Below are 27733 nucleotides of genomic sequence, written 5' to 3'. Positions count from 1 at the left end.
CCTGGTTGCAGAGGATCAAGATTTGCCTTTCTCCCTGCTGTGTAATTTGGGCACTTGGAGATGAAGGATAGCTCTGGAATGGCCCTTTGAGCAGAGCCTGGAAACCAGCAGCCTGCCTTGTGCATGCAGCTCCTTGTTGGACCTAATGGTCTAAGGGTAGATCCTTGTGTGCTCTAGTGCCTAATAGGTACTGGGGAGACAGAGGAAGCCTTTGCACACTTGTTGGGGTTTTAAATACTTGGGTAGCATGCAATTGCCTTTTGGACTGTGTTCTTCAGAACAGGGCCTGAAATGAAGCTTGAGAAAGCTTTTCATGTGATCAAAATTCTCTAAATTCTGTTGTCTAGTTGTCTGAAGCAACCTACAGCTGTATCTGCTACAGAATTAGATAACCTGTAATTGTTAATGGCCTATTATTTTAAAAGTGAAAAACATATTAACCAAATACAAGATAGGAGAAAAATATAACTCTTGAAATTAATTCAGCTATTCCATAGAAAAGGAATGAGAGGCAATACATGTCCAGATGCCCTTTTCTCTTAATTTAGCTCAGTCATGAGACAGGCCTGTAAAATGATGTCTGTGTACAGTTTGTTTCAGGGGGAAACTGCCTTAGTATGTGCTCCTGGCAAACCCAGTATTACTGGCTCCAAGGTAGAAGAGAAACCAAACAAATACCCGAACAAATAAAAAAAGTTTCCTTCTAACCATTTGCAGTCTCAACATCCTTTTTGTCAGCTGTCCAGTATCTACATAAATGGTACTTGAATTACATATCCAGTTTCTCAGTTATATAATGTGACAGAGGAACTTTACTATTTACTTCTCTTTCAAAAGAGAAAGGACATGTGGTGCTGTGGTACAAACCTGCCCAGCACTATTATTTTGCATTAATACCAGTTGCTCAATTCTTCAAACTGTACAGGGCTTTTCTTCCACTCTTCCATTTTGCTCCTTTCCAGAAGTGGAATATTGTAGGAAGGCTAGAACCTGCAAAAAGAGACATGTTTATTATAGACCTTGCTGTAATACTTGTTAAAATTGCCTCTTTTCACGGTCGGATTTTTTGTTGGTTGCAGGTGCTTTTAATTGCAAATATTTGGAATTAAATCTTAATGGCTGTCCAGCTAATTCCTTTTAGAAAATTGTAGGGGAAATAGTTCTGCTGCTTCAACAAGTTAAGAGACCAAACAAAAAAAATCCCCATTATTTTGTTGTTATTAAAATTTTGAGAAAATGTTCTGCAACATGACCTTGATGCAATTTGTGTATCTTTAGGGCAGACACTTCCTGTAATATAGCACAAGGGGAAGGAAGGAAGGAAGGAACTTATTTTCTGCAGATGAGGTAGCCAGCATTTTGTTCAGCAACAAGATTACCACAGTCTATCCATTTCTACACTCAAAGCCAGGATCCCACTGGCTTGTACTGCAGGCATATTTAAAACACTGAAAATGATATCAGCAATCCTTCAGTGATATCAGGACAAGCAATCAATGATTGTCCATGAAAGATCTGTGTAAAATGTTTTACTTAACTTAATATGAGAATCTGGCCACATAAAGGAGAATTTAAGTCAGCCATAAATGTGCTACTTCTTAAATTTCACTTTTTTATTTGTATTCTTTGAATTAAGTTACTAGTGGCTAATACTGTTATATTTTTTATACTGTCAAGTGGAAATTTCCTAAACTTCTTTACCTACATTTTGCTGTCTATATTTCTTATTTTCTCTAATTTGGATTTTTTTTTTTAATTCACGTACGTGCAGAAAAATCTGGGCTATTTATGAAACATAAGGCATTGTTGATCACTAATATTGCTATAGGCAAGAACTGACTTGTTGAACAGCAACATTGCTGAAAATTATGGGGATGTAGACGTGAGACTGAATTATGAGCTAACAGTGTTCCCCTACTTATATAGTCCCTATATTGGATTATATGATTAAAATTGCACCTAGCAGATCAGGGGCAGATATTTTCACTTCTTTGCTTGGTGGTGCTGCACCTGGTATGCTGTGTAATGTTTGGGGGAGTCCCTCACCCTCACTTCCATAAGAGATGTGGAGAAACCAGAGAGGGTCCAGCAGGGAATTAGTTTATGTTCAGGGGCCTAGAAAACAAGACATCTGAGGAAAGTATCAAGGAGAAAAATTTTTTGAGTCTGGCAAAGAGGAAGCCAAGGAATGGTAGAAACTGTCCTGCAAATCTGCAGAGTCCAGCTGGTTAATCTTCAAGGACAGCTTCCTAAAACCCCAAGAGCACTCCCTGTTGTTATGCAGGGAGTTGAGTGAGTATGGCAGAAGGCCAGCATGGCTGAACAAGATGCTTCTGGCTGACCTCAGACAGAAAAGAAAGTAAGCAGTGGCAGCACGGGTGAGCTACCCAGTAGGAACATAGAGACACTGCCAGAGCATGTGGTGATGGAGTTAGGAAACCAGAAACTCCTCTGGAATTGAAATGAGTAAAAGAGTTTTAAGAGCTTCTGTTAACTGCATCCACAGCAAAAACAAAGCTGAAGAAAAGGTTGACCTGCTGCTTAGTGGGTGGGGGGTGTGGAAAAGGCTGAGACTACCCAATTATTCTTCACCTTGTGTTTTTCCCTAATAAGTTTTGCCCTCAGGCCTCCCGCATGTTAGCAGAGAATGTGATGATGAACCTCTGGCCACAGAAGTGTTAAGGAGCACTTGAGCCACTGGGATGCTTACACAATGCCAAACGTTATGCATCCAGAGGTGCTGGGGCAGCTGCCTGATGTGACTGCAGGGTTGCCCTCTGTCATTATCAAAAACTTATAATTACTAGGGAAGGTCATTGATGACTGGAAACAAGCAAATATCATGCCCATCTTCAAGGATCCATTGAACTGCAGGCCAGTCACCCCCATCTCTGTCCCTGGAAAAATGATGTAGCAAATCCTGGAAAGCATGTCTGAACAGAGGAAGGACTAGAAGGTCAGTGCGAACAGCCAGCATGGATTTACCAAGGATAAATCACACTGACCAACCTGATTGCCTACTCTGATAAAATGGCTGTCAGTGTGGATTAGGGGAGAGCAGTGGGTGTTGTATCCCTTGATTCCAGCCAGGCTTTTGGCCTAGTCTTCAGACACATAATTACACTAGAATCTGTGAGGTTCTGACTGGATAAATGAACAACAGAGTGGGTGGAAGATTGGAGTCAAAGGTGGAATGATGCTATGCAGTCTGACTGCTCCCTAATAACAAGAGTCATACCCATGAGGCAATACTGGATGTTATTTAATGTCCTTATTAATAACATGCATGATAGGATTCTCAGAAAGTTTATGGATGTTATCAAATGCAGGGAAGTAGTCTCAGTGTGCTGGAAGGTAGGGAAGGAACAATATTGAGAAATGAGCTATCACAGAACTCTTAAAGTTAAGCATAGAAAAACATGTGGGCCTGCCTCTGAGAAGGAATACCCTTATGCCACAGTAGAGGCCAGGTGCCACATTTCTAGAAAGCAGCTCCACAGAAAGGGAGTTGGGAGTTCTGCTGGACACCCTTTGTTTGCACAAGGCCAGAGGCATCTTGGGCTGCCTTAGCAGGGGCATGTCCAGCAGACCAGGAAGAGTGATTGGTGAGTGCTTGTGCTGCCACATCTGGAGCTCTGCATCCACTCTGGAGCTCACTGGAGAGGGTAAAGAGCAGCTCCTTGGGATGAGCCCACAGAGGCCCACCGAGATCACCAGGGCTTGAAGCCCGTGATGTAAGGGGGGAGGCTGAGGGAGCTGGGCTTGTTCAGCCTTAAGGTGAGATGATTTGGAAAGTGAGGGGTGGTGGGTGGTGTGCAGACTCATGGCTGTCTGCAAATTCTGGGTGGGTGTGGAAAAGCAAGAGTCGACTCCTATCAGAGGTGAGCAATGAAAGGATGAGAGGCAATGAATACAAGCTAAAATTAGAGAAATTTTGACTCGATCTCATATAATGAATTTGGGATTGAGTAAAAACACAAATGGGAAAGCTAAATGAAGAAAACACTTCCACAAATTTTTTAGAGTGTTTGTGTTGTGTGTCCAGCATTTGGGGAGGAATGGGAATCATAGAACAACGCAGGTTGGAAGGGGCTTCAAAAGAATATCTGACATGACTTTTCACAAAAAAAAAGGAAACTAGATGAACCTAACAGAAGTCATATACATTTGTAAATTATTTCAGGAATTAGCTTCTCATTTTTAGGTGAGGACATGCAGAAGTTTATTTCACTAGATACCATTTTGTATGCTTGTCCATGGGCTCGCTTCTAAAATTGAGCTGTTGATTGTATAAGCCACCCCCTCCAAAAGAAAAAAGTAAAAGGCAGCCACTGTAGGAAGTGATGAAAACTCCAGAACTATTTGATAATTTATATGTCTGTACACCTCCAAAGCTTTGAATTCAATTCCCAGGTGTGTAGTATATGATCAGTACATGATATGTTACTTGAAAGATTTGACAAAATGCTGCTACAAATTTTGCAAGTTATAGCCAGCTGTTCTAGTTAACCTCACTTAAACCTTAAACTTCTATTTAAGGAAATTATACTCTCTGAAGGGTGAAAGATGTTTAGACATTGCTCTAATTTTTTTAAAGGAATTTTAAAAACACCATAAGCTTTCCTTTGGATATTTTCCACTCTTTTCGTCTACAGATGTATAAATAACGTGTGTTGCACTGAGGCCATGAGACTGAATTCTGGAGGCTGGAAATGACATGCAAACTATCTCCTGCTAGATGATTTGAGAGAGAAAGAAAAAGTTTTCATTTTCTTAATTAGGTCATTTTTGTGCTGTCTGTATATGATTTTGCCCATCTGTCTTCTGTATGTCTCACAAAACATGCAAGTATACATTAATAAAAACCTAGAGCCGGTGTTATTTTTGTATAATATAGACAGACTGCAGATTGCATTTGATGAAGATGTTAACATAGTAACATTGTGCACTGTGATCCTTTTCTGAGCTTAAAGTTAGGAAATTAGAGCTGGAAAGACCATTATAATAGGCCTTTTTTTTGAAATACCATCAAACAAAGAATTCAATCTGCTAAAATAACCTGAGGTTGAGTTAATAGTTTAAAACTCACCCCTTCTGTGTTTTCTCTTTCTTTGTTTTGGTTTGTTTTTAATACTTGGGTAATTTCATACGCTTTTCAAAGTGAAAGAAATTAGTTTTCTTTTCATAAATCATATCTGTATATTTTTTCAGTTTATCTGGGTAGGAGACCTTCACAGTCAACTAGTTATATTTAAAAATTAAAATGAAGGTATTAATAGGAATAAATGTATTAAAATTGGTTCTGCAGATGAATAGAAGTACCTTAATAAGCAGGTATAGAGTCAATAAATAGTTGAGAATTTTTAAATCTGAGTAAATCCCTTCGGATTAATGGAAAAATAAATGTCTCCTATTAACTGACAAAACTATGGAAAGCCATATCATTTTTTTTGTAGACATTTCACACCTTTTTGAATGAGAGATAATCAGGATCCAAATTACTTCATTTTTGTCTCATAAAACTTCACTGCAGTTAAATTATTTTAAAGAATACAATTACTTGAACAATATTTGTTTGAGATTTGTATTTTATCCTTTTGTGTTCCAGGGTGAACGTGGCTTTCCAGGTAGTAAAGGTGAAGAAGGTGAAAAGGTAAATTATTCTGTCCGTGTAATTTATTGGTTTAACAATATGATATATGGCCAACCACGTAGAGCTTTGTTCTGGCTGTCTACCTTAACCCTTTAATTCATAAAATTCTTACATTTTTGACATGTAAATGCTGAAGAAAGAAGTTCTTTATGTATTTGCTGAATGTCATCAGGGCTTCATTTAGATATTTTTTTTCTCTAAGAAAAAGTTTTTGGAGGAACAAACAGAACCTCTCCAGTGGCAGGAAATAGTTCAATAGCCTGTACTAAAATGGGAGCTAAACTGGCCTTGTGGAAGGCTGTCTTGGCTGATAGAATGCCAGCGTTGGGTGGTATCAGATGATGCAACCCAATCTTCTCATGTTATCTCTGACAGGTAAGTTTTCCTAGGTCATCAATCAAAGGCAAAAAAGTGTGTTAGGTACAAATGGAAGGAAGAGCCAGACACCAGCTTGTCTAATGGGAATTAAAGTAACAGTGGTGATACTTTGTGGTTGTAACTTCAGTTCTTAACCATGTTCATGCCTAGTTACTGGTTTCTCACTAGTTTTGTCTGGTCTGGATTAGGCAACCTGAAATAAGAATCTTTTCTTGAAACAAGCAGTTTCTCTGTGCTTCAGCCCACTGTCTAAAAAGGGTGCAGAAAAGCATTTCTGCTGAATTTATATATTATAAAGATGAAGAATGACAGAAGCTGCTATTCTGGCAATATTCAGACTGATGAAAACAGAGAGTAGATGGCAGCTTCTGAATTTAAAAAAGTGTAATATATTTGTGAGTTAGGCTGCTTTGAACATGGATATATTCACTCACCCACCATACCTCTTCAGAAGTGTCAGACAGCTTTCCAGTGTTCATATTTTAAAGAAAGCATCCTATGGATTAACAGAATTGAAGCAGATTTAAAATGTGGATTTTTTTTAAGAGGTAGTATCCCAGTAGCCAAGAAGGAAGAAGTATTAGAAGTAAAAACCAGCATCCATAGCAACTAACATTTATAATGTGGGGATTCAGCCTCTGAAAAAACCCACTTGTTAAGCTTGAGTGTTTCTGACTCCAATGACAGATCTTATTTCCTTGGTAGTATCATCATTCATCAGTTCTGAAGGGTTTGTAGATTTTTTTTTTAATTTTTTTTCCCCTCCCCATAATTGCTCTGCAGCTGTGCTGTGCTCTCCTTGAGTTTTATGAATAAATTGTTTTTGAGCACAGGCACATGGTTCCAGCTGTTGCTGCCACTCTCTTTGCTTGATTTCCCGTATTTTAAAGGAGAAATAAAATGACCCAACCACTGGTAGTTACATTTTTCTTATGTGGAAACTAAACCAGTATGCTTAGACTATTTTGTTTCTTTCTGTCTCATAAACTCAAATGATAATTAAAAGGTCCCATTTAAAAATACTCCCAGTGTTTATTATTATGTTTACTGTTATTTCTTATTAATGCTGCATTCAACTGCCCTTCAAATTAAAGGAAATATAAGTGGAAGGTTCTTTGTTTACCAGTCATCACTCAAAATTAATTTGGGCTATCTCATCAGAAGGTACACATGATATTTGTGTGGAAAGCATGTGTTTTAAGGCTATGGGAAGTAGGTCTTCAGCAGTTATTCAGTTCAGCTTTAATTCAAATAATTTTTTAAGAATAACAATGTAGAGTTTCAGCTACTAAACTCCAGTATAAAAAAAATTTTCAACACGTTTGCATTTTTACATAGCAACACAAAATGAAATAGCTATATTACTTTGTGTGTAACAAACATGATTACAAAGCCTGAAATGGAAAATTTTCCTATTACCCAAAATTTTACCTAGTATTGCGTATTAAGGAACAAAATTTTTGCGCACACTATTTTGTATATCACCGAGGGTGGGGCACAGCTACCTCAGCCTGGGGTATTTGCCATTCCAGACTCCCTGCAGAGGTACATGGAAATGAACCATCCTCTCTCTACTTTTGGTTCAGTGACCCCATAATTTCTTAGGATTGGATACTTGAAACCAACCCAGCCTTATACCTTGTTTTATCAAATGAAAATAGTTGGGTTTTTGTATTAGGTTCTGCTTTGGAAGAGCAAGCCTTGGGGACACCAGAGAGACAGAGACAGCTGAGGTGACAGTGCATGATCCTTTGTACATTACACTTATGGGAAGCATCCATAATGTAAATTATTGAGGGAGATTTCTTTATGCTTTTTAAGGGTTTCTCTGCCACACTTGGTTCTTCTTGAGGAATCCAAAAGTCTTGTTCTGCTTTTAGTCATGGCTGAACTTGGTTCTCTCTTACAAAAGCCAACAGTGGTTCAAGAAGTGCAGGTGTTATGTTGCAAGTTTTCCCTCCAAGGGAAATATGCTCTCACTATGAATTTATTTTAGTTCTCCTTTGTATTCTGTTTTCTTTGTGTTACATAGATAATGACACTCTTATGTGATAGTCTTGTAACTGCAACAAAAACATTGGTTTACCCTTTTATAGCATGACTGAAAACGTATATGCTGAGAGCAATTTTAATTGGTTTGCTGCCAAGTAGGCAAACTCTATCATGGGGATCTGTTCTCCTTCTAATACTGCTTAGAATTTTAATTTTACAGTATGGGATAGAAAATATGACTATTACATTTCATGATGATAGGAATCAGAAGGTACTGATATTAACTAGAACAAAGTTTTAAAATACAGAATGTTCTTGGTAAGTCAGAGATGTAGCCTGAAAATAAAAATGAAATTGCAACTGAAAGACAAAGATGTTCTAAAGTGAAGTATTGTCCACAACACTAATTAAAAAGTCCTATTAAAAAGTGCTATTTGGTGTTGATATGGCATCAGTTGGAAGGCAAGCACTGGGAATGATTGGTGTTCAGGAATACAGAACCTTTGAGGAAGGACTGCATGATTTACTCTTAGTGTAGAGTCAGCTGAAAATATGTGAACAGCCTTCAAATACATGACATTGCTGCAAAGGAGGAAGGAAATGGTCTGTTTGTGTGTCTGTAGCGCATGCAGGGCAGTGGGCTGGAAATGCAGCAAGGAAGATGCTGTGTAGCCATTAGGAAAGGGTTTTCAATTTTAACACTGTTGTTTATTACAGAAGTAATTTCCTCTTCCAGTGGTATGCACTTTTTATCCTGGTAACACAAAAGGGAATAAATTAAAGGCTTGCTTCATGAAAACACACGAGATGAGATTATCTGAAGTGACTTAGTAATTTTCTGTTATTAGCATCAAAATTATGCAAGGTATCCCTTACATTTATTTCTAATTCAATAAGCATAGAGATTAGCAAGACCATTTCTTTTTGAACATACATACTTGTTTGGTTTTAATGTCCAGTTAATAGTTTTCTGTGATAAGACCGTAAAGCTCTGGAACAAGTTGCCCAAGGTGGTTTTCCAGCAGCAACTTTTCCTTGAGGTTTTCAAGGCAAGCCCTGAGCAATCTGGCCTGATAAATAGGTTTGGGTCTGGATTTTAACCTCTGCAGGTTTCAGGATCTCAGACCTATCTTGAAATTGCACAGGATGAAATCTTATTTATTATAACTTATTTTGATATTAGAAATATGTGCATCACTTGGGGGTTGGAACCGGCCCAGTGCCTGTTAGCTAGGTGGGAAAAGTCCTTTGAGGCCAGCGAGTCCAACCTATGTCCTAGCGCTACCTTATTAACTGGATCATGGCAGTAAGTACCACATCCAGTCCTTTTTTAAACATTTCCAGGACAGTGACTCCACCACCTTTCTAGACAGCCCATTCCAATGTCCAGTCACTCCTTCTGTGAAGAACTTGTCTAATGTCCACCCTAAACACCCAAATTAGACAAATAACCTCTAAGATACCTTTTTCCTATTTTTAAATCTGTAATTAATTCTCTTTCCTCCTGGTTATTGCTTCCTTTGGTCATTCCAGTTAGTACTCTTTAACCAGGTCCCCCACTTTTTCTGTCGTCTTGTGTACAATTTTGGTTAGAATATGTATTTTCATTAGTACACTTCACAGATATGATTATTTATGTAAATGAGCTAGAACCCTGAGAGTTCAATTTTCTGGGACACATGAAACGTGAACTCCATATAGATTTCAATAGCATTTAGCATTCAGTATATGTGGAACAAATTTGAATTTTATTTGAAAAAGTGGTGATAGAAAAGCCAAAACATTTACATGTTGATTAAGCTGAGCAAACATGACTTGTTTGTCACTAATAGATACTGGTAATTTCACAGAGCTGGGAGTCATTTCAGAGAGCAAGGCTAAATTCTTTGCTTTGTTTAACTATTTCAAAATGCTAGTATAAAATCCCTCTTTGTGTTTTAAGTCGGAGAGGCAAGGTGTGCTGTTATATAATGAAATCACAGGATTCGCTGATATCTCAGAAGACTTGGAAGATTTTTTCCTTCATTAAACATATTCCCTTTTTTCTCACACTTGAGGATTTCAAAACTGAATGTCATTGGACATGAGCTATGTTGCAGTTTTGTGTGCTGTGATATGCACTTGTAAGCACTTGATCTCTGGTAAAGTTATTATTTTACTATAATTCTGTGTTTAATATTTCTCAGTAAAGTGATATTAATTAAAGAGTTATATGTATTTGAATAAGGGAAACTTTGAGAATGAAACTATAAATATAGTTGTTTATTATTTCCAAAGTTCCATCCTTTTTACATTACATATTGCATGTCTTAATTGTGCTTTAGCCTGTGTATACATATGAGAAGAGAGGAGGAGTCTGGGGCTTGTCCAGCCTAAATGTCGAAAAAAATTTCATCTGCCCAATTTTCTTCTAAACGCAGGATGTTCTTTGTATATATTTACTATTTTCCGAAGTACAATTTGAATTATCCCCCAGGAAATAGGGCTTCATCTATTTCCTTTAGAAGACAATTCCTAATAGATCTTAGTGTCAAGAAGATTTCCCGGAGGTTCAACATTTTCTACTTCATTCTGTCACACCTAATAAAATACTCCTCTGTCTACCTTCGATCCCTCCAGAACATAGAGGGCTATAAACTTCCAGGGTGTCCCCAGGTGTAGTCTTTTGTTTCAGTCTTCAATATGCTTTTCCTAAATAAGCATAAGGAAATGAGAAAGAGTCACCTTTCCTAGGTCTAGCATGCTGGTTTGAAGCTAGCCATTATTTTTCTAGTATTCTAATGTCTGTAACATAAATTTCAGTGATAAAACCAGACGGCTCAAGTACTGGGGAAGCTTCCAATTTACTTGAAAAATAGAAGCTATTTTGCATAGATGGAAGACAAAGGTCTATGATTAAAAATGCTAAAAAATACAATTAAGCAGTTAGTAACACTGTGTATTAGTAGAGTGCTTCTATTTATGAGCTGTAGTTTCTGCTAGAAATGCTTCAGTCTGAGCAAAAGATTAGAAGAGTAAATTCCATAAACTGCAAATCTTGGTGTAACCATGGACTACCCGGTCTTAATGTCCTTGGAGTAATGGAAGAATGTGCAATTTACATTATAGACTTAGGGTCCTGTTCCCTGGTTTGTTTGGAGGTGAGTGGAGTTTGTGCCATTGTGCTTAAAATTTGTCTCTTACCTGTGCTAACCATCAGTGCAGATGCTTTATTGGGGCAGGGAGAAGAATATTTGAAATCCTTGAAATCCTGTTTCATGCAGGTAAGACTGAGTGCTACACTAGCTGAATATAAATGTGAAAAAAGACTCTTCATACTTGTCTCCTAATGCTGTAAAGAGAAGTATACAAGATTTTCTCATCTTGTAACAATTTAGTTACCTCTTTGCACTTTCTTTTATTTCTCTCCCTGAAATAAATGCAGGCTCATTGGCATCCTAGTAAGCTAAACATCACCAGGGCTTATCAAGTAGCTCTGTGATATTCAGCATGATATGGCCATCTTCCTGTTGTTTAATGCTCTTGCCCTTTGAAACGGGCTTAATCAAAAGTGTCTGCTGGAAATTGTCCCTAGCTTTTGAACTCTGCCTGGGAATTATATCAGGAAATGCTAATTGGACTCATTGAAATGTCTGCAAAAAACCTTCACAGCTGGGGTCTATCAATTAAATGATATAGATGACCAAGTTCCAGGTCCCAAGATCTATCACTGTTTAATTTACTTACACATGCCCATTTGGTCAGATTAAAGGTTCATCAGGCTCAGCATCCTGTTCTAATGATAACCTGAAGTGGTGCCCTGGAGACAAGAGTAAGGACAAAGTAAGCAAGTACAGTACTCTTCCAGCCTTCACTTATTTGAGACTGCATCTCAGCAGATGTGTTTTCAGTGAATTTAGTAGTTTTCAATGGACTTTTCTCCCACAAGAAAGAACAATTTTCTCCTGGATTTATGTAAACTTTAAACATCTGCAATGTCCTCTGGTGAGGAATTACACTGTTTATCTTTGTGTTTGAAGAAACACTTCCTTTTGTTTATTTGAAACCGGCTTCCTCTTAATTTGATTTGGTGTCCCCTACTTTCAGAAGGTTCCTGTTCTCCTTTTCAGTATCAATTGAGAATCAATAAGTTTCTGTTACACATTCCTGAGCTGTCTCTTTCAAATTGAAGAACAGCAATTAGTGTCTCCCACTATGAAATATGTTCTCTGTTGGATCCTCCCTTATCATATATCCTTGCTTCTGGATATTACTGAGTTCTGCTCCAGTGTGTAAAGGTGGAAAAGACAAGAACTTCAGTCTATGTAATACTACAGTGAAATTCTTTGGTTTATCCTCTGTGCCTTCTTGTCTCCTCACAGGGACTTTTCTATGCTCTCTTTAGCTTTGAGTGGGGTCTCAAGATCTCATTCTTGATCCTTTTGAACTGGTCAATAACAATCACTCCATTTAGTAAGTTGTGTTTGCATTGTACTTTACTTTGGTCCACAAAGCTCTCCGAATTCCAGTTTCACCCAGTTTCACCCACAGTGTAGGAAGCTTCTTGCTTGGTAGGCCCAGATGTGGATCTCTGGGCAAGACAGCTCACGCAGTGCTCTGCACAAACAGCCATGCCTGTTCTCATGAGCTATCTGGGGTACCAGAAGCCCTGCGGCTTCCTTAGGGGGAATTCTGTTGAGATATGAGGTTTAACAGTGTGAGCAGAGTGCTGAGTCCTTTGAATGTACTGCTTCCAGTACATTCTGTGCCTTCTGTGCCACTTTTGGAGATTTCTGTGAAGACATATCCAGAGATGGAAGACTGGATGTTATTACAGCTGTAATGCCTAGAGAAAGCACTTGCTAGTTTGGAAACAAACCTGTAAGCTTTTTGACTGGTAGCTAATAAATGGTAATTAATTTTAAATTAATGTAAAAATTTTAACCTGTAACACATGGTGCACATTTAGCACATTTAGCAACTGAGAAACTGTTTCAGCAGATACTGACAGGTATCTAATGAGAAGAAAAAATAGGATAATTTAATAAAGAGTATTGATGCTGCAATATTTGAAAATAACATTTAGCATAAATTGCACACATGCTTATGGAGCCTTGCAGTTCCTATAGTTTAGCCTCATACTTTGAGATCTCTTTTAAAATTCTTTTATTTAATATTTATAAAATAGGCGTGAATGCAAGGATGAAAATTTGTAGATGAAATCACAGAATCTTGGAATGGTTTGATTTGGAAGGAACCTTAAATCACATTTAGTTCCAATCTTCCTGCTATAGGCAAGGATACCTAGATTGTAGGTTGCTCAAAGCCCCATTCAAACTGGTCTTGAACACTTGCAGGGACTGGGCAGATTCTCTGGGCAGCCTGTTCCAGTCCCTTACTACCCTGACAGCAAACAATTTCTTTCTTTTATGTCATCTTAATCTATCCTCTTTTTCTTAAGCAAGTTTAAGTCAATGGACTCTGTATGTGAGCTTTTGCAACTTTGAGTGAGAGTTGTTTTCAATGAGGAAAAGGATTAGAACTCATGAACAATGTGATGAAAGAAGAAACAACAAAATGGTCATAGACATTGGTCACTGTAGAAGAGGAGATGACAGAACTGTTTTCATTAATATACTAAAAATAGAACTCAGTGTGCGCATATGAGCAGGGGAATCTTTCTACAACCTGCAAAGACAGATGTGGATGTTACTACTGAAAAGCCAGCAATATACATAATAAAGTATATTTAAGTTCCAAAGCACTTTTTTTCCCTCCACTTAGCAGTAGTTGATGTTTATTAACGTAGTACTGTCAATGATAAAAGCGGTCTTCCTCCCAATCTCCTCCTTTCCAGTTGCTTCTTGCTATCCCCAGTGTCCCTGTGCACTGCTATTGCAACTGTTTGTGTGATTCCTAGTAAAAGAAACAAGTCAGGGAACTGTTTAGACCAAGAAAGTGTCTCTGTTTACTGGGTTTATATCCCAGCACATTCTGTTTCTCCAGACTGGTATGTGGCTATTCTTCAGCAACCAATGTGATTCAGAAGAATAGGCATATTTAAGTGACTAAAAGGTGCTGCAGACCTATATGGATGACTTTTGAGGTTGGAGAACAATATGATTCTTTTTGGATGAAACTACTCTGAAAGATGTGTGTTGGGAATAAGCCTAAGGTGCTGCAATTTCTAATGGCTCTTGAATTCACACTTGAGCTACTTCAGTGTGGGTTTGGAATGAGTCCAACACAATACAGTGTTAACATCTAGTAGTCTGTGCCATTTTCTCCACAAATCATGTCTTTTGTGCCACACTCTATGCTCATCTGGACATAAATAAAAAATACTTTGAGGAAGACCTGACATAACACAGCATGGAAGTCAAGGGTAAAAAGGTTGTTATAGAGGATCTGCACAAAAGTTCAAGAATGGTAAATTGTACAGAAGGATGTGCTAATGTAGCTAACTCAGTCAGCAGCTTTATGATGCTACTTTTTACAGTATGCACATTTGTCATCTAGTGTGTTGTTAAATTTCAGTTTGAGAAACTAAAGAAGCTGGATTAGAAGAGCAGCTAATTTGCAACACCTGCTGAGAGTTTCTGTGACAGTAGGTGAAAAGTAGGTGAAGACTGAGTTGTCTTAGATGTCTGCAGGAAACATATTACTGATCTTTCTGATATGCTGAGGCAAGTATATATTGTGCACAGAGAAAGAAAAAGGCTTTATCCTGGTAGCATTTTATGTACTTATTGAAGGCTAGCACTGAGTTAAACTCCTCTTGTTGGTAGCTGGCTGTAGATACAGTTCAGATTTTCCAGGATGACCTTTCTAAAGATAACTCCTCCCATTCAGCAGCAGAATATTGTCCCACCTATTTATTCTAGACCCATTAGTTTTCCACCCTTCAGTGCACAGTGGTTCAGCTGGAAGAGAAATGTAATTGTTCTATGATGGTACCCATAGAACCTCTATAGGCTGATTGTATGGACAGTTGCCAGGAAGGTGGGAGCTGTTTATTTTGATCCTCTCAAAAGGGGAGAAAACTTCTATTAAATCTCTATTTACTAAGTTTTGTGCAAAAGGCAGAAATTTCCTACTTTTCTAATTACATTTTGAACTGACCTTAGTGAAGTCTGACTGAGCAAGGTGGGTGTATTTTGAACAGATCAAGTCTCCACCTCAGATAAATACCCATTAGGAGACTGAACGTGCCACATCTTTAAACTCTACCAGGGTTTGTGAGAGCTTTATTGAAACACCAGTTTCCTGGATACAAAGGATGGATTTCTGTGACATTAATAAACTATTTATTGTAGTCTAAGAAAATAGAGAAAACTGATACTGCTCTCTGTGTAGGCCTGATGAAAATGGTTAATAGTCACAGCTACAGAAAAGGCTTTTGTTATGGTTATCATGTGACAGAAATCAAGCTAGAGGTGCAGCCTTTGGCAGGAAAGACCTAGCAGTCCATCAGCTTGTGCAAACACTTGATGTGGCTTTAACCATCTGCAGAACATCTTTTGGAGTATAAATAACAATAGCAATCCCCTGCCAAAGCCATGAAAGCATGTGTGTCTAAAAAATACTACGTTCTGTGAAAGCAATACTATTTGTCAACTGATGTGAAGAACAGATTGGCTTTCGGTTGCCTTAGGAGACAAGCTCTGAAAAGAAACTAGTTTATTCCTCCTACGGAAAAATCTTCATTCAACACTAACACCAACCCGCTATAAACAGAAACCTCCCCACTAAAAGGCAGATAGAATTTTAAACAATTGTAGCTGCAAGTCAAATCCATTTCTAGTATTTACTTAAGAAATGGAAAAATAATCTGCTCATTATTGAGACAGTTTTTTCTTTTGAGGTTTTAATCTATTGATAGATACACAAGGTTAAAATTACTGGGAAGATCCGAGAGGGGAAGCAGAGCCAAATTCAGCTATTAGTTTTGTTCTGGAGCGATATAAGAACAAAACTCTGTAATAACTCAGGGATTTGTGCAAGCTGAGACATGTATTATGAATCCCCTGTGTTATGCAATGTACAAAGACAGAGTGGACCATTTATTTAATACAAGGGTTATTATAACTAAAATGTAAGAATTAAGACAGAAGATGGACACCTGCAGAGACACCAGACCTGACTGGCTAATTAAAAAATTGATAATACAAAAAATGATGCAGATATTATGTTCATAAAACTAGAGGAAAATTGAGTTGAAGGGAGCAGTTACTGTATGAAAATAAATGGTATGACCTTATGTAAGCCCTGCAATGCTGAACTGTGCACTGAATTCTACACTTAAATGTCCTGGTATTTAAGTGTGTGTGCATGAGAACCGTCAAAGAAGAAGATAATGATGACTGGAGTTTTAACTATGACAATCCTAATGGGTAGGTGAGAGCGGGATGACGGAGTATTTGTGAAAATAGCCTGGATCAAAGTGGAAGCTGTGTAGAGGGATGAAAAACATTTTGTCTGTGGTCTGGATGTGGATTGTATCTGAGAGACCCACTTCAAGATAATTCCAGTTCTTCCTGACCCAGAGAATTAGTGTTTTTCACAGTGACAAAAAGAGGAAACTTCCTCAAGTAAAAAATGTTGAAAGAAATATTTAAAACAATTCAAACATAGATTAGATATGAAGCACTGGAAAGTTAAGACGTGCTCTTGGCGAGTAGTCAAGTCTGGATGTAACTGATGACTCACAGAAATGATTGTTGATTTTATATTTGCAGATGAGATTAGCCAGAGACACTGTAGAAGGAGAGAAAGACTGGACCATGAGTGTTCCCTTTATGGCCTCTGCATGGAAAGATACATATATGAGTTGTCTGACTGAATTCAGGAGTCTTTATAGTTTAGAAAGGCTTTTGCTTTTGGGTTATGAGGAAAGGTATAGCACAATAAATTATATGTAGTACACCAATTTTTAAACTGGAATGGTATTCGGTGTGTGAAATTTATTGCAGAGCTCAGCGAGATGGAGTGAGTAAAGAATAGAATATTCATTAATATTCAGAATGATGGATTTTGAGTTTTAAAATATATTCTGGGTTTTTCTGAGGAGTTGGACTACTGTTTGCACCCGCTGAAGTTTTTGCACAGAAGTACAAAGTATGGTTTGAAAATTAAGATCACCATGAAAAAGCTTTGTGACTCTTCCTTATAAACACATTTTGCTTGACTGATGATACTTTCTGAAGAGAGTATTAATATATTCAAGTGAATGTTAAGAATACTGATTATCTAGGAGATTGAAACTCTGCTTTCAGATTCTTTCATGCTTTAGGTTGTAATATTTTTCTTATTTCTATGAATAAAGCTTTAATATTGGGTTAAGAATTTTTCTATCAAGTTAGGGCTGGGAATAGATGATCAAATAATTACCATAAAGAATGGAGTTTTGGTTGTTGATTTTATTAGAATTTTTCTCCTTGACATTGAAAGGTTTAAAGGAAAAGAAAAAAGAAATTGAAATGGTCATGACAGGATGAGCTGTGGCAGGACAGCATGCAAAGGAAAGTTTGCAAAATAAAAAATCTAAATTTCATGTGGCAGAAAGAAAAGCCAGTGTGAGCATCTTAAGCATGATTAGGTCATTAATTATTTATGTTGGGACATTTATTATTGAAAAAAACTAAATATGTGATTGTGATTAGATTTGCATACATTGTAGCAAGCAAGAGTTAGCCAGAATCTCAGTATTTTTTTTCTTATGCTGGCTCGTATCTATTACCCAGAGGAATGAAGTTGTGTCTTTATGTTTCTTTTACCTTACCAAATCTCTTAGATGAAAAGGTGTTCTGTGTATCTTATCTTTTCCACTTGCCACAGTACATTTGAATCCCTTTTAGTATTCATTTTGTTAGTGATCTTCAATGGCTCTGGTCAGCCCTAGGGAATGTTAGGCAATCTCTTAGATTTTCCCAGGAGAGAGTTACACTGAAGATAATAACCAAGATGAGATTTAGTAAGGAACAGATTAAGAGATCATAGGAATCTTCACCTGTCTTTTCAATAAGGCATTGCTGGTAGCCTTGCTGTGGCATTTTCTAGTTGTGAAATAATAAAATTGGACATTACTTAAGGCTTGGTTCTCAAGCATAGTTCTGTGGCCTATGTTATAAGAGTTTTCAATAGGACTGTGACTGAGGCACTTAATTGCCTGTCAGGGTGCCATGGAATTAATAGACTGTTTTAGAAATCAGTGTTTGTGGATGCTGCCATGGGAGAGTTGAACTTTCATAAGGAATATGTGAGAAAGAATGTATACCTAAACTACTTGAATGAATGTGCATGCAGTCCTTCAATACAAAGAGATTGCTAGCTCTTCAGAATATTTTTATCAGTGTACTCCTGTTTTTGCCAGTGTTATTTGGTTTAATTTTAATTGCTGTTCTGTGTCTCTGAACTCATTCAGTCATTGTGCTTGGCAGTAATGGCTCATGGACAGAGCAAACATCTCGATCATATTGTTATTTTGTATATTGTGACATTTGTATTAATGTTTGTCTCTCTTTCAACATCTTTATGATAAAAGGAGACATTGCTAAATGAGAGAGCTTTGACTCCTTAAGACAGGTACCTGCAAACACTGTAATCTTCACTCAGCAAGGACATCATCCTAAGAAAAGCCAAAACTATTTCAGCATGTGACTTTGACACATTTTTAAGAGAGAGCAATCATAGCAGAACCCTGGAGCAGTGGGGATGAGTGGGGAGGAAATGTTATCCTGAAATAGTGTTCAGGGCTGTATCTGCCTCACCTACAGGAAGATGCACATACAATGCATGGAGAATCATCAAGTCTGCTTAGAGCATTCTCAAGCAAAATCTACAGTTTAGGCAAATTCATTCTAATCTTAGGTCATTACAGTACTTCTCTGCCTTTTTAACACAAATTCCACCCCCCACACCCCATTTGAAATGAAATCTATTATTTGTATTGTCAGTATAGAAACCTTGATGTCCCACTTAGAACATTTTTTCCCATACTTGAGATCCATCAGCATGTCCTGTGTTCATTCTTACCTCCTAACTATTTTTCACACTTTCTGTCATTCTAGCTTGGAGAAGAGCAGAAAAATGTGATGCCCTGAACTAGGTGTTATTTTTCACTTTTCTCATCAGTGGCAAGTAAGCCAGAATAGCTGGGTTTTTTCAGCTTACATTCTACAAATGGAGAATGGAGTTTAGCCTTTTAAAAATGTCTTTGTGTTACAGATTTCCATGTATTATGTGATCCACGACAATATCCAGATACTTTTCTGCAGTATTGCTCCAGGGGTTATTCTTGTTCTCTGTGCATTGGATATCTCCATTGGAGAGCACTACACTGAAACTTCTACTTAGGGTTTGAGTTGGGGTTTTTTGGGTTGGTTTTTTCTTTATTTGCTGTTCTAACTGATCCAAATAATTTTGCATTTTAAGGTTTTACTACAAAGAATAAAAACGGATGGCTGCCTTATTCCTGCTGACAGAATGAGGCAGTTCATTGGTGCAGCTTTGGATCCTTGGGCTGGCCTGAATTCAGATTGTTCTGTGCCTAAGGTTTTGCCTTTAGTTGAGGTGGTTATTTGCCTTTATATGGCCTCTCTGGTTAAAAGTGCTTAGAGCTTGTTAAGGAATGTGACATGTGACAACAAGCAGTAATTAACCATTGTGAATATTGTCAGTATTGCTCAGTCTATGTAAAAAAAGCAGGATGGAAAGATCTTTTTCCTGACATGGTATCCAGTATGTTCAGGCACAACACTTATTTAGGACTCTGGTACAAGACAGCAAAGGCAGAGTTTGGAATCAGCAGATTTTTGGTCATTGTTTCTTGATAAGTGTGTCTACTGAGCTGTCTGATCTCTATGAAGTTTGGGATCTCCTGATTTATTGCTTTGTCTGATTATCCTAAATATATGGGCTTGGGAAGACACGGGCTTCAAGGTGACATCCTTCCTGATCATCTCTGTTGATTTTTGTTTTCTATAATAGAAGTGTATTTCTGCAATGTATTATGCTGTCCCCTTCTGATCCTGCTTAAGAAATACTCCTATGTGCTACAGGGTTACAGTCTTTGGAAATGAGCTTCATGTGTCACTCTTCTATTTCCTTGCATAGTACCTCCCAGACTAAACTGAGTCAAAATCATTAGTTTGCCTTGCTTTCCACTCCTTTTAAATGGTATAATCTCTCAGCATTCCTGAGGTGCTTCACCCTGTGTATTGCCCCTTTCCTAAAGCATACCACCCCATATTCTGTGAAGATTTACACATCAGGCAGTAAGATTATTATTGGGGTGGAGCTCTTCATAACCCTAGCTCTTCAGACATCTGTCAGAAAATCAGAAAGAAACAAAGGCTGGGTTTGTTATAACTGAAGGTGTAGATTCTTTTTCATTCATAACTTATTCAAGAAAAATCAATAAGCATTATTATGAGCTGAGATCAGTTTAAAAGAAGCTATGGAAAAGTGGTCACAAGAAAATAAAATTCATGTAGAACATTCTGCTGAGACCGATCTGTAACATAACAGGAAAAAAAGTATTACAAAATGACAAATCATAACTGTCTTAAAGATATGTAGGTAAAATCATGGAGTTTCAGAGGCTAAAAATTATAAGGTGTCCACACTGACTTTGTGGTATTATATAGCTTGTGTACTTTGGAGAGTAATTCAGCAAGTGTTAATTAACAATGGCACTTTAAAATTCTTCCAAAAAACTGATACCAGGAATTCCTTATTTATATAATTAACAGTGCACTGTTGCAGAAAAATGTTTATCTTTTTAGTTCAATTTTTAGGTCTTAATGTATTTTATTTCCAAATCTATTTCTTTGCCATTCTAACATGGGGGAAATAGTGTGCAAGGAAAATGGGGCAATCTTAAAGTGGACAAGTGAGTTGGAGGCTGGTACTCTCATTTTGCAGAGGCTGTGGATGTACCCCTGGCCCTAATTAAAGAATGCTATCACTGAATTCAGTGCATCCACCATTACACACAGCAGAGTGAATCCCTCCCAGCAGTTGTTCTGGAGCAACCCTGTCAGCTTGTTCCATCGGGGTAATGGAATGCAGAATTCACCCGAAGAAAAAAAATAATTCAGTGTTACACTGGGTTTGTTTTAGTTAACTAATAAAAAAGGTTTGATGCTTTCATAGTTTTGTCATCCTGTTTTTGCAATAAATAGTCTTTAATTGTCTCATCTGAATGTAGTATAAGCAGGCAGGAGCACTTCATATAAAGTGACATTAACACATTTTTCTCTCTTTTTGGTAATCTGTAAGGTACATTGCCACAAAGCCATAATGTTGATTATTAACAGCCTCCTCTACACTGCAGAGTGGCTTCAGCAACTCTGCAAATTGGCTAGATTTGAAGCTGGTAATTATGCAGTATAGTGTGCTTCATAAAGACAGAAATGAATATGACTTGGCTCAGATCTTGTGAGAATAAATTGTAGAAATTGGACCTCTGTTTGGCTTGCATTCTGGCTTCACAGAGAACATGGACATTCCATATGATAGGCTTGGCAAGTACAAATTGTGTACTCCATTAAAAAATTGGTATGTTCATGTAAAGTTGCATACCTGGCAGAAAGCCAGAGCCTCTGCAGAGGTCCAAGGCTCATTAACAGGGGGTGCTTTTTATCATTTTGTCAAAGAAACTGAGAAACATCTTAAACCCAAATATTGTGTAAACCATAAGGAATGGGGGGTTTCTTTCTTCCCTGCACTCACCAGCCACACTTGTGTGTCTAGAGCTGCCTGGTGGCATTTTGAAGTCACTGTCTGCCTGCTGGAGAGGAAAAGGCACGTTCACCAACACGTACTGCTCATCTCACAGCCAGGCAAATGATAACTGAGGCTGAGGAAACAGGCATCTTTTAGCTAGGCTCTCTGTTTAGCTTTTTATGGCAATGAAGATGTTACATTAAAAATTATGACAAGAAACTTTCACCGTAGGTTTCCACCTATGCATCAAGGCATTTACAGGATGCTACTACTTCTGAAGCAAATCTGTACATATTTGCATCATTCTTCTTAAAGTGAAAGCAGATATACAAGCCATAGGATAAAAAACTAGCTCCATAAATTTATAAATCTTCTAAAAATACATTCACATAAGGACATATTATGTCAAATATGTGAGTGTACCTTTATAACTGTTGCAAGATTGCAGCAGTGTAACTGATTCTAGTTGAAATACCATGAAAGCAGTATTAAGTGTTCAGTATGTCACGGTGATGAAAAGTAAAATGTCACTTTTGCAGTTCTAAAAGTTTAAGTGAGCTATTTAAAAAGAACAGTACGCCTGGGATTTCAACTGGGTTTTTTTTTAAACTGACAGTGAAAGAAAATTACTCTCTCAACCAGTGTCTTAATCCATAGAACAAAGAGGACTCTATAGTTTAAACATACTAAAATAATAAGTGTTAAATTCCTATAACTGTTTGGTGTCATTTGAACTTTGCAGTAAATGCACAGATTTATGTGGTGGAGGTTTTTTTTGACCAGTAAGAAAGGGAATACTTGAGGGAAAACCTCATGTATATATATGATTCAAACTATCATGTAGCATTAAGTTTCTTATCAACAAGATGTATTAAAATGGAAAAAATGAATCAGCAAAGCCATCTTGGGAGTGGGATTATTAAATTCACAGTTTGCTGCTGCTAATTTGTTAGGAGGCTTCAGTTGTTCAACAAAGCTCATACACTCATTTTGCAAAACTGATTATTAGATGAAAAGCCCTCTGTCATTGCCATGGGAGAAATAGCTCTGAATCAGGGCTGTGTCACAAATGCAGTTAGCTGAACGATCTCAGCTCAATGCCATTTACCTAACAGAGTTAGGAAGACGATGCTGATATAATGAATAGGTTCTGCTCAGACAAATGTAGTCCCCTGGAGATAATGGAAATTTGGTGAAGAGCTCTTTGTTTTCTTTGGTTTATGTGAAGAGTTTAGACTCTAATTAAGTCAGTCCTTGCACTTCCATCAGAATTATGTTACTTTATGGTTACTTATTTTGATTTGACAAGCTTCATTTTAGGGTCAGAGATTCAATTGTAGAGCTCTTCAAGCTTGTTGCTTCTGGGAGGTATTTTCTCTTAAATTATCCTTCTTTAGCAGGTGTATTTTATTCACTTTGATAAAATATGTCTTAACTAGGATAGTATGGCTGTTAGAGTTAATATGGAACTGAATTCTTTCATGTATTCTAAAAAGATTATTGTGTTTTATAGTCAGTGTTTCATGAGCAAACTCAGGAACCAGCTATAGTCAATACTGAAGGAACCTTCCCACCATTTTTTTTCTTTTGATTAATCATGTTGTTCATATTCATACTTGTAAGAAAATTTTCAGAACAAAAGTTTTTTCATTTTTCATATGCAAATAGTGAACCATATACCAGATGGGTCAAAGACAAATAATAATATTGAGGACCTTGTAAATAAACACTTACTTTAAGCATCTGATAAGAAAACTGCATCTCAGAATGAAAAAAATAATGCAATATTAAGATTATGATTTTCAAAAACTAAACTGTTTCCTTGTGTAAATTTTTGTTTCACCACCATCTTTTTGAAAAACAACAAGAAACAACAAGACACTGTGGGGAGTCTTTATGGATGTTCAATGACACGATGAAGTACAGAGAACTGTACCTATCAGAGTGCTAGACATTTTTTTGGGACATTTCTTTGGAAAGAATTTCTTTTGGAATGTGAGGAATAGATTTGCTTGTGCATCCAGAAATATACATGTAGAACAGACCAGAATGGTAAAATATTTTTGCTGTTAAAAGTATTGTGGGTTATTATGTGCCATGAGTATATATAATAAAATAAATATTAATTCTTTTAGGGTGAAAAAGGAGATAAAGGAGAACCAGGACCAGAAGGCCTTCCTGGAGCAGAGGTAAATGGAACAATAGTGAAACAGTCAAGTCACAAACTTCTGGATGGGTGGGTAAGAAATGCAATTCAGACTTTATGTAGGTAGAGTGATGGATTTAGAAATTGGGTATTCCTGTTGATGAAGTTTGCTTTATACCCTCTTCCTGTCCTTCTCCCTCTTGGCCTTGATGGGGGTTACCCTGGCTTTAGGTTTTAATGCTGGATGATATTGGCTCTACAGGTGCAAAGCATTGCTGTTGAAGGCAGAGAGCATCTCCCAGATGGGGAATGACTGACATTAGAAGTAGAATCCAGATACAGGAGTTGGAAAAAACATTCAGTAATACTTTTTAAAGCAGCTTTTCCAAAGGAATATAAGGGTCAGCATTTAACACAAAAATACTATGGCAGTCTAGCTGGAGGTACTGAAAATGCAGTAACATGGGCTATGAAATTATGACACTCTTTACATCACCTGACTTTCCATGCACACTGTAACCATAAAATATTTTTCCTGTTTTAGGTAATTATAATTTAATCCTGGGTAAATCAGGCTACTTTTAAGTGGATGTCCTTCATGTGACAACATGCACTGTGTACTAAGCTGAAACTACATTTAGGTATTTGTAGAGGTATTCTCTTGTAGCCTGTCTGTCTGTAAAGGTGAACCATATCCTTCTCTCATACATACATATATGCTGACAGCATGGAAAAAACACATCTGTGTTTCTTTCCATAGCTCTGGTGACATTTCTGTGTTGTTCTTACATGATCTTCTTTACTACATGAGATCTAGTTCCATCAACCTTTTAGGAAGAGTAAGGTATACCAAGGATCTAATTAACTCTTGGGCATATTTAACATAGTGGCACTATGAAAGTGAAAAATACTGAACATTCATATTTTTGAATATTTACTGAACTGTTGCAATGTGTCAGTAAATGGTAGATTATTATTATGGAAACTGTCATTAAAACATTAAAACTGAAGTAAAACTGCATATGGCAGTATAACATTGTATTGTTTGAAACCACACATAATTCTCTTTTAGTAATGCTTACATAAGATGCTTTGAATTCAGTTATCACTCTACATAGAGATATCAGTCTTTAAATTTACAGGTCTATGTATCATTGACTCTTACTTTCTAAGTGTCTCTCTAACTTGCTCTGCAAGCAGAAATGTAGCATCTGATATTTCTGCAATAATCAAGTAAATCTACTTACATTGGTATAATTTGCAGTGCTGTATAAAAGCAGCCTGAAAACACTTAAAGCTAGAGGCACTGCCTTCTGGCAGGTGTTGTCTCTGCCTGGGGGAGTGAGGGTTTCCATCCTCTAAAGAACTTGAAGATAATGACTGAACATTTTTTTCTTGAACAAATGGTAGAAACATATTTGAATGTATTTTAATCAAAATCAGAAAAGTAGGTGTCACAGAAAACTTTTGCTTGCTGTTGCTAAGTTGTGTTTTCTTAGCTGTACAGAAAGTTCTTGCTAGAAAGAAGTAGCATGACAGAGGGGAAGCCAGACCTGGTTTGGAGTCTAGGCTGTAGTGATGAAATACCTAGAAAGTTTTAATTTCCTCTTCTCTCACTCATGCTAACTGGCTCAGTTAATCTCATTGAGAACCAGGTTTTGAGGCGGGAACTGTGAATATATCTGAATGTTCTGCACATCTCCCAGTTTATCTCTCCAGTAATCTGAGCCAAGTTCTACAATGCTGTGTCCCAGCCTGGGACATTATTCAAAATCCATCTGACAACATGAATACTTGCTATAAATACTACGACTGTGGTTGCCATTGTTTTTAGTTTCCTAAGGAGTAGCTATAAATAACTTAATATATTACTAATAGAGTTCCTGTAGTACATGTCCATGTCTCTAAGCAGGTATTGAATAGTATCTCTTTCATCCTTGAGACTCTTTTAGCCACTTGACATTAAACTCAGGTGACACATTGCTGCCACTAAAATCCTGTGATTTTTTTAAGATGTTGTTTCCCTTCAACATTCTTGTGGATATTTTGTTTTACAGTTGGGTGTGTGACTTGTCTGCTTTTATAACTGAGGAGTTATGAGTTGTCTGGTCGAGTTGACAAGGTGGTTATCAGTGAAAGGTTGGACTTGATGATCTTGGAAGTCTTTTCAAACCTTAATGATTCTGTGATTTGGTAATAATGCTGTCCACTGTAACAGGTGGACAGCACCTATAGAGACACTATCTGGAAAAATATTTTAAAAACACACATAGCCTGTGTGGAATGAGGATAAATTTGCAATATAGATATCCATGAAGCTATCTGTGGAATATGTTCTCTGTTATATCCATATGTCTGCCTGTTGATCTGAAGTGAAAAGAAGATCTTTATCACAGAAACTTTTAGACTTTTTTTGAGTCATGTTGTTTCCTTGATCACTGGTGCAGGTAGGAATGAATGCCATGGGATACTGCCAATTACTATTTTCTGACATAAATTAAATCCTTCAGCAAAAGTAAGTCAAAACAGCAAGTTTTATCATATCTGTCAGCATGTGTCATGCATAGCTGGTAGAGGAATAGTGTCTTTCTTGTAAGTGGGGAAAAAAAAGTTAAATCTAAAATTAAAATCTAGTATATATATTAAAGCAAGTGTTTAACTGATTATTTTTATGTCTCTTGCTGGGGGAGGTAATACCATAAGTGACTTCTCTAAAACTTTCCTACATAAAATTTAATTCTTTACATACCTGATGTCAAAAGATGAAGCTCTTAAGTTCAATAAGCAATAAAAGAATCCCAGGTTTTCCATGGAAAGATGGAAAACATAATAGACCTTTTTAATTTTTATGCTTGTGGGAAAAGGTAATCAGAAGTATGATAATTTTTAAAGGGATCCTGCATCTTGTAATAGCAATAGTTGTTTACCTTCACACCCTCAGGACCTGTCTGTTTAATCTTGAACTCTCTTAGTATTAGCATTGCAAGGAAATACCTGAATAGGAAGAGAATTATCCTATTGTTTAAAAATGCGAAGTTGGTTATGATTTTTGTTTATATCTAGAGTCTGAGAATTCTGCTAGGAACAAAAGTATTAGAAGATAGTAGATTTAATTTAGGGTCCAGTGAATTCTAGTAATATATAACTTTGAAGTTTTGGAATTCCATTAATGAGAAAAGAGCACTGTCAGTATTTTAAATACCTGAGACATAAACTGAAAAAAAGTATATTGTTTGGAGCTATGAAAACACTTTGCTAAATTAGGAAAGTTATCCCAGCATATCCAGGTTGGCATTGTGCACCTGAGTTTGAAGATGTTGTTAACTTAGATTTTAAGGCTGGTCTGTGCATGAAATGTATTTCTGCTCTTAGAGTATTCCCAAGCTCTGTTACTCAGTAGAGATAACTGATCTGATCTGTAATAATGGGGTTCACATTGTTGTTAAATTGTTGGGTTGTGTACTCTATTTCCAGTACATTAGATAATATGTATTGTTCTAGGAGATTTCCCCCTGATGTGACATTGAACCATTCTAATGAAGGCCACGGGATTGCAAATAACAAATTATGTTTTCCCCAAAAGGTATCTTTTAGAGTTGAAAACCTGTTCTCCTGAATATATGATTGCAGTCTGACTGCATTTTCCATTGCCACATGTGTGCAGCACAGTTTATGCTGTACAAATAGGTGCAATTCCAATAGGCAACATTTGGCTCCTGCAAGGAGCTGCTGGAGTCCTCTGGTTGGGGTTCAGCTGATCTTTGCAATTTTTCATTGAGAAAAGTACCTGGTGTCAGCTGGTGATACATTTTACCTGTTTTATCAGTTTTTCATTCATTCCACCAGAAGAAGTACCA

The 27733-nt window shown here is 37.2% G+C and overlaps 1 protein-coding gene across 1 annotated transcript in view; it reads left to right on the top strand.

The window, feature by feature from the left end:
- Positions 1-27733, top strand: part of COL19A1 (collagen type XIX alpha 1 chain) — a 172939-nt gene that overhangs the window by 60360 nt on the left and 84846 nt on the right. The window contains exons 11-12 of the mRNA XM_058801774.1: positions 5609-5653; positions 23866-23919. Of these exons, the coding sequence (XP_058657757.1) occupies positions 5609-5653; positions 23866-23919 (99 nt within the window). The remainder of the gene's footprint in view (positions 1-5608; positions 5654-23865; positions 23920-27733) is intronic.

Source organism: Ammospiza caudacuta, chromosome 3 (assembly GCF_027887145.1).
Source record: "Ammospiza caudacuta isolate bAmmCau1 chromosome 3, bAmmCau1.pri, whole genome shotgun sequence".
Lineage (NCBI taxonomy): Eukaryota > Metazoa > Chordata > Aves > Passeriformes > Passerellidae > Ammospiza > Ammospiza caudacuta.
This window is presented reverse-complemented; position numbering and strand designations above follow the sequence as displayed.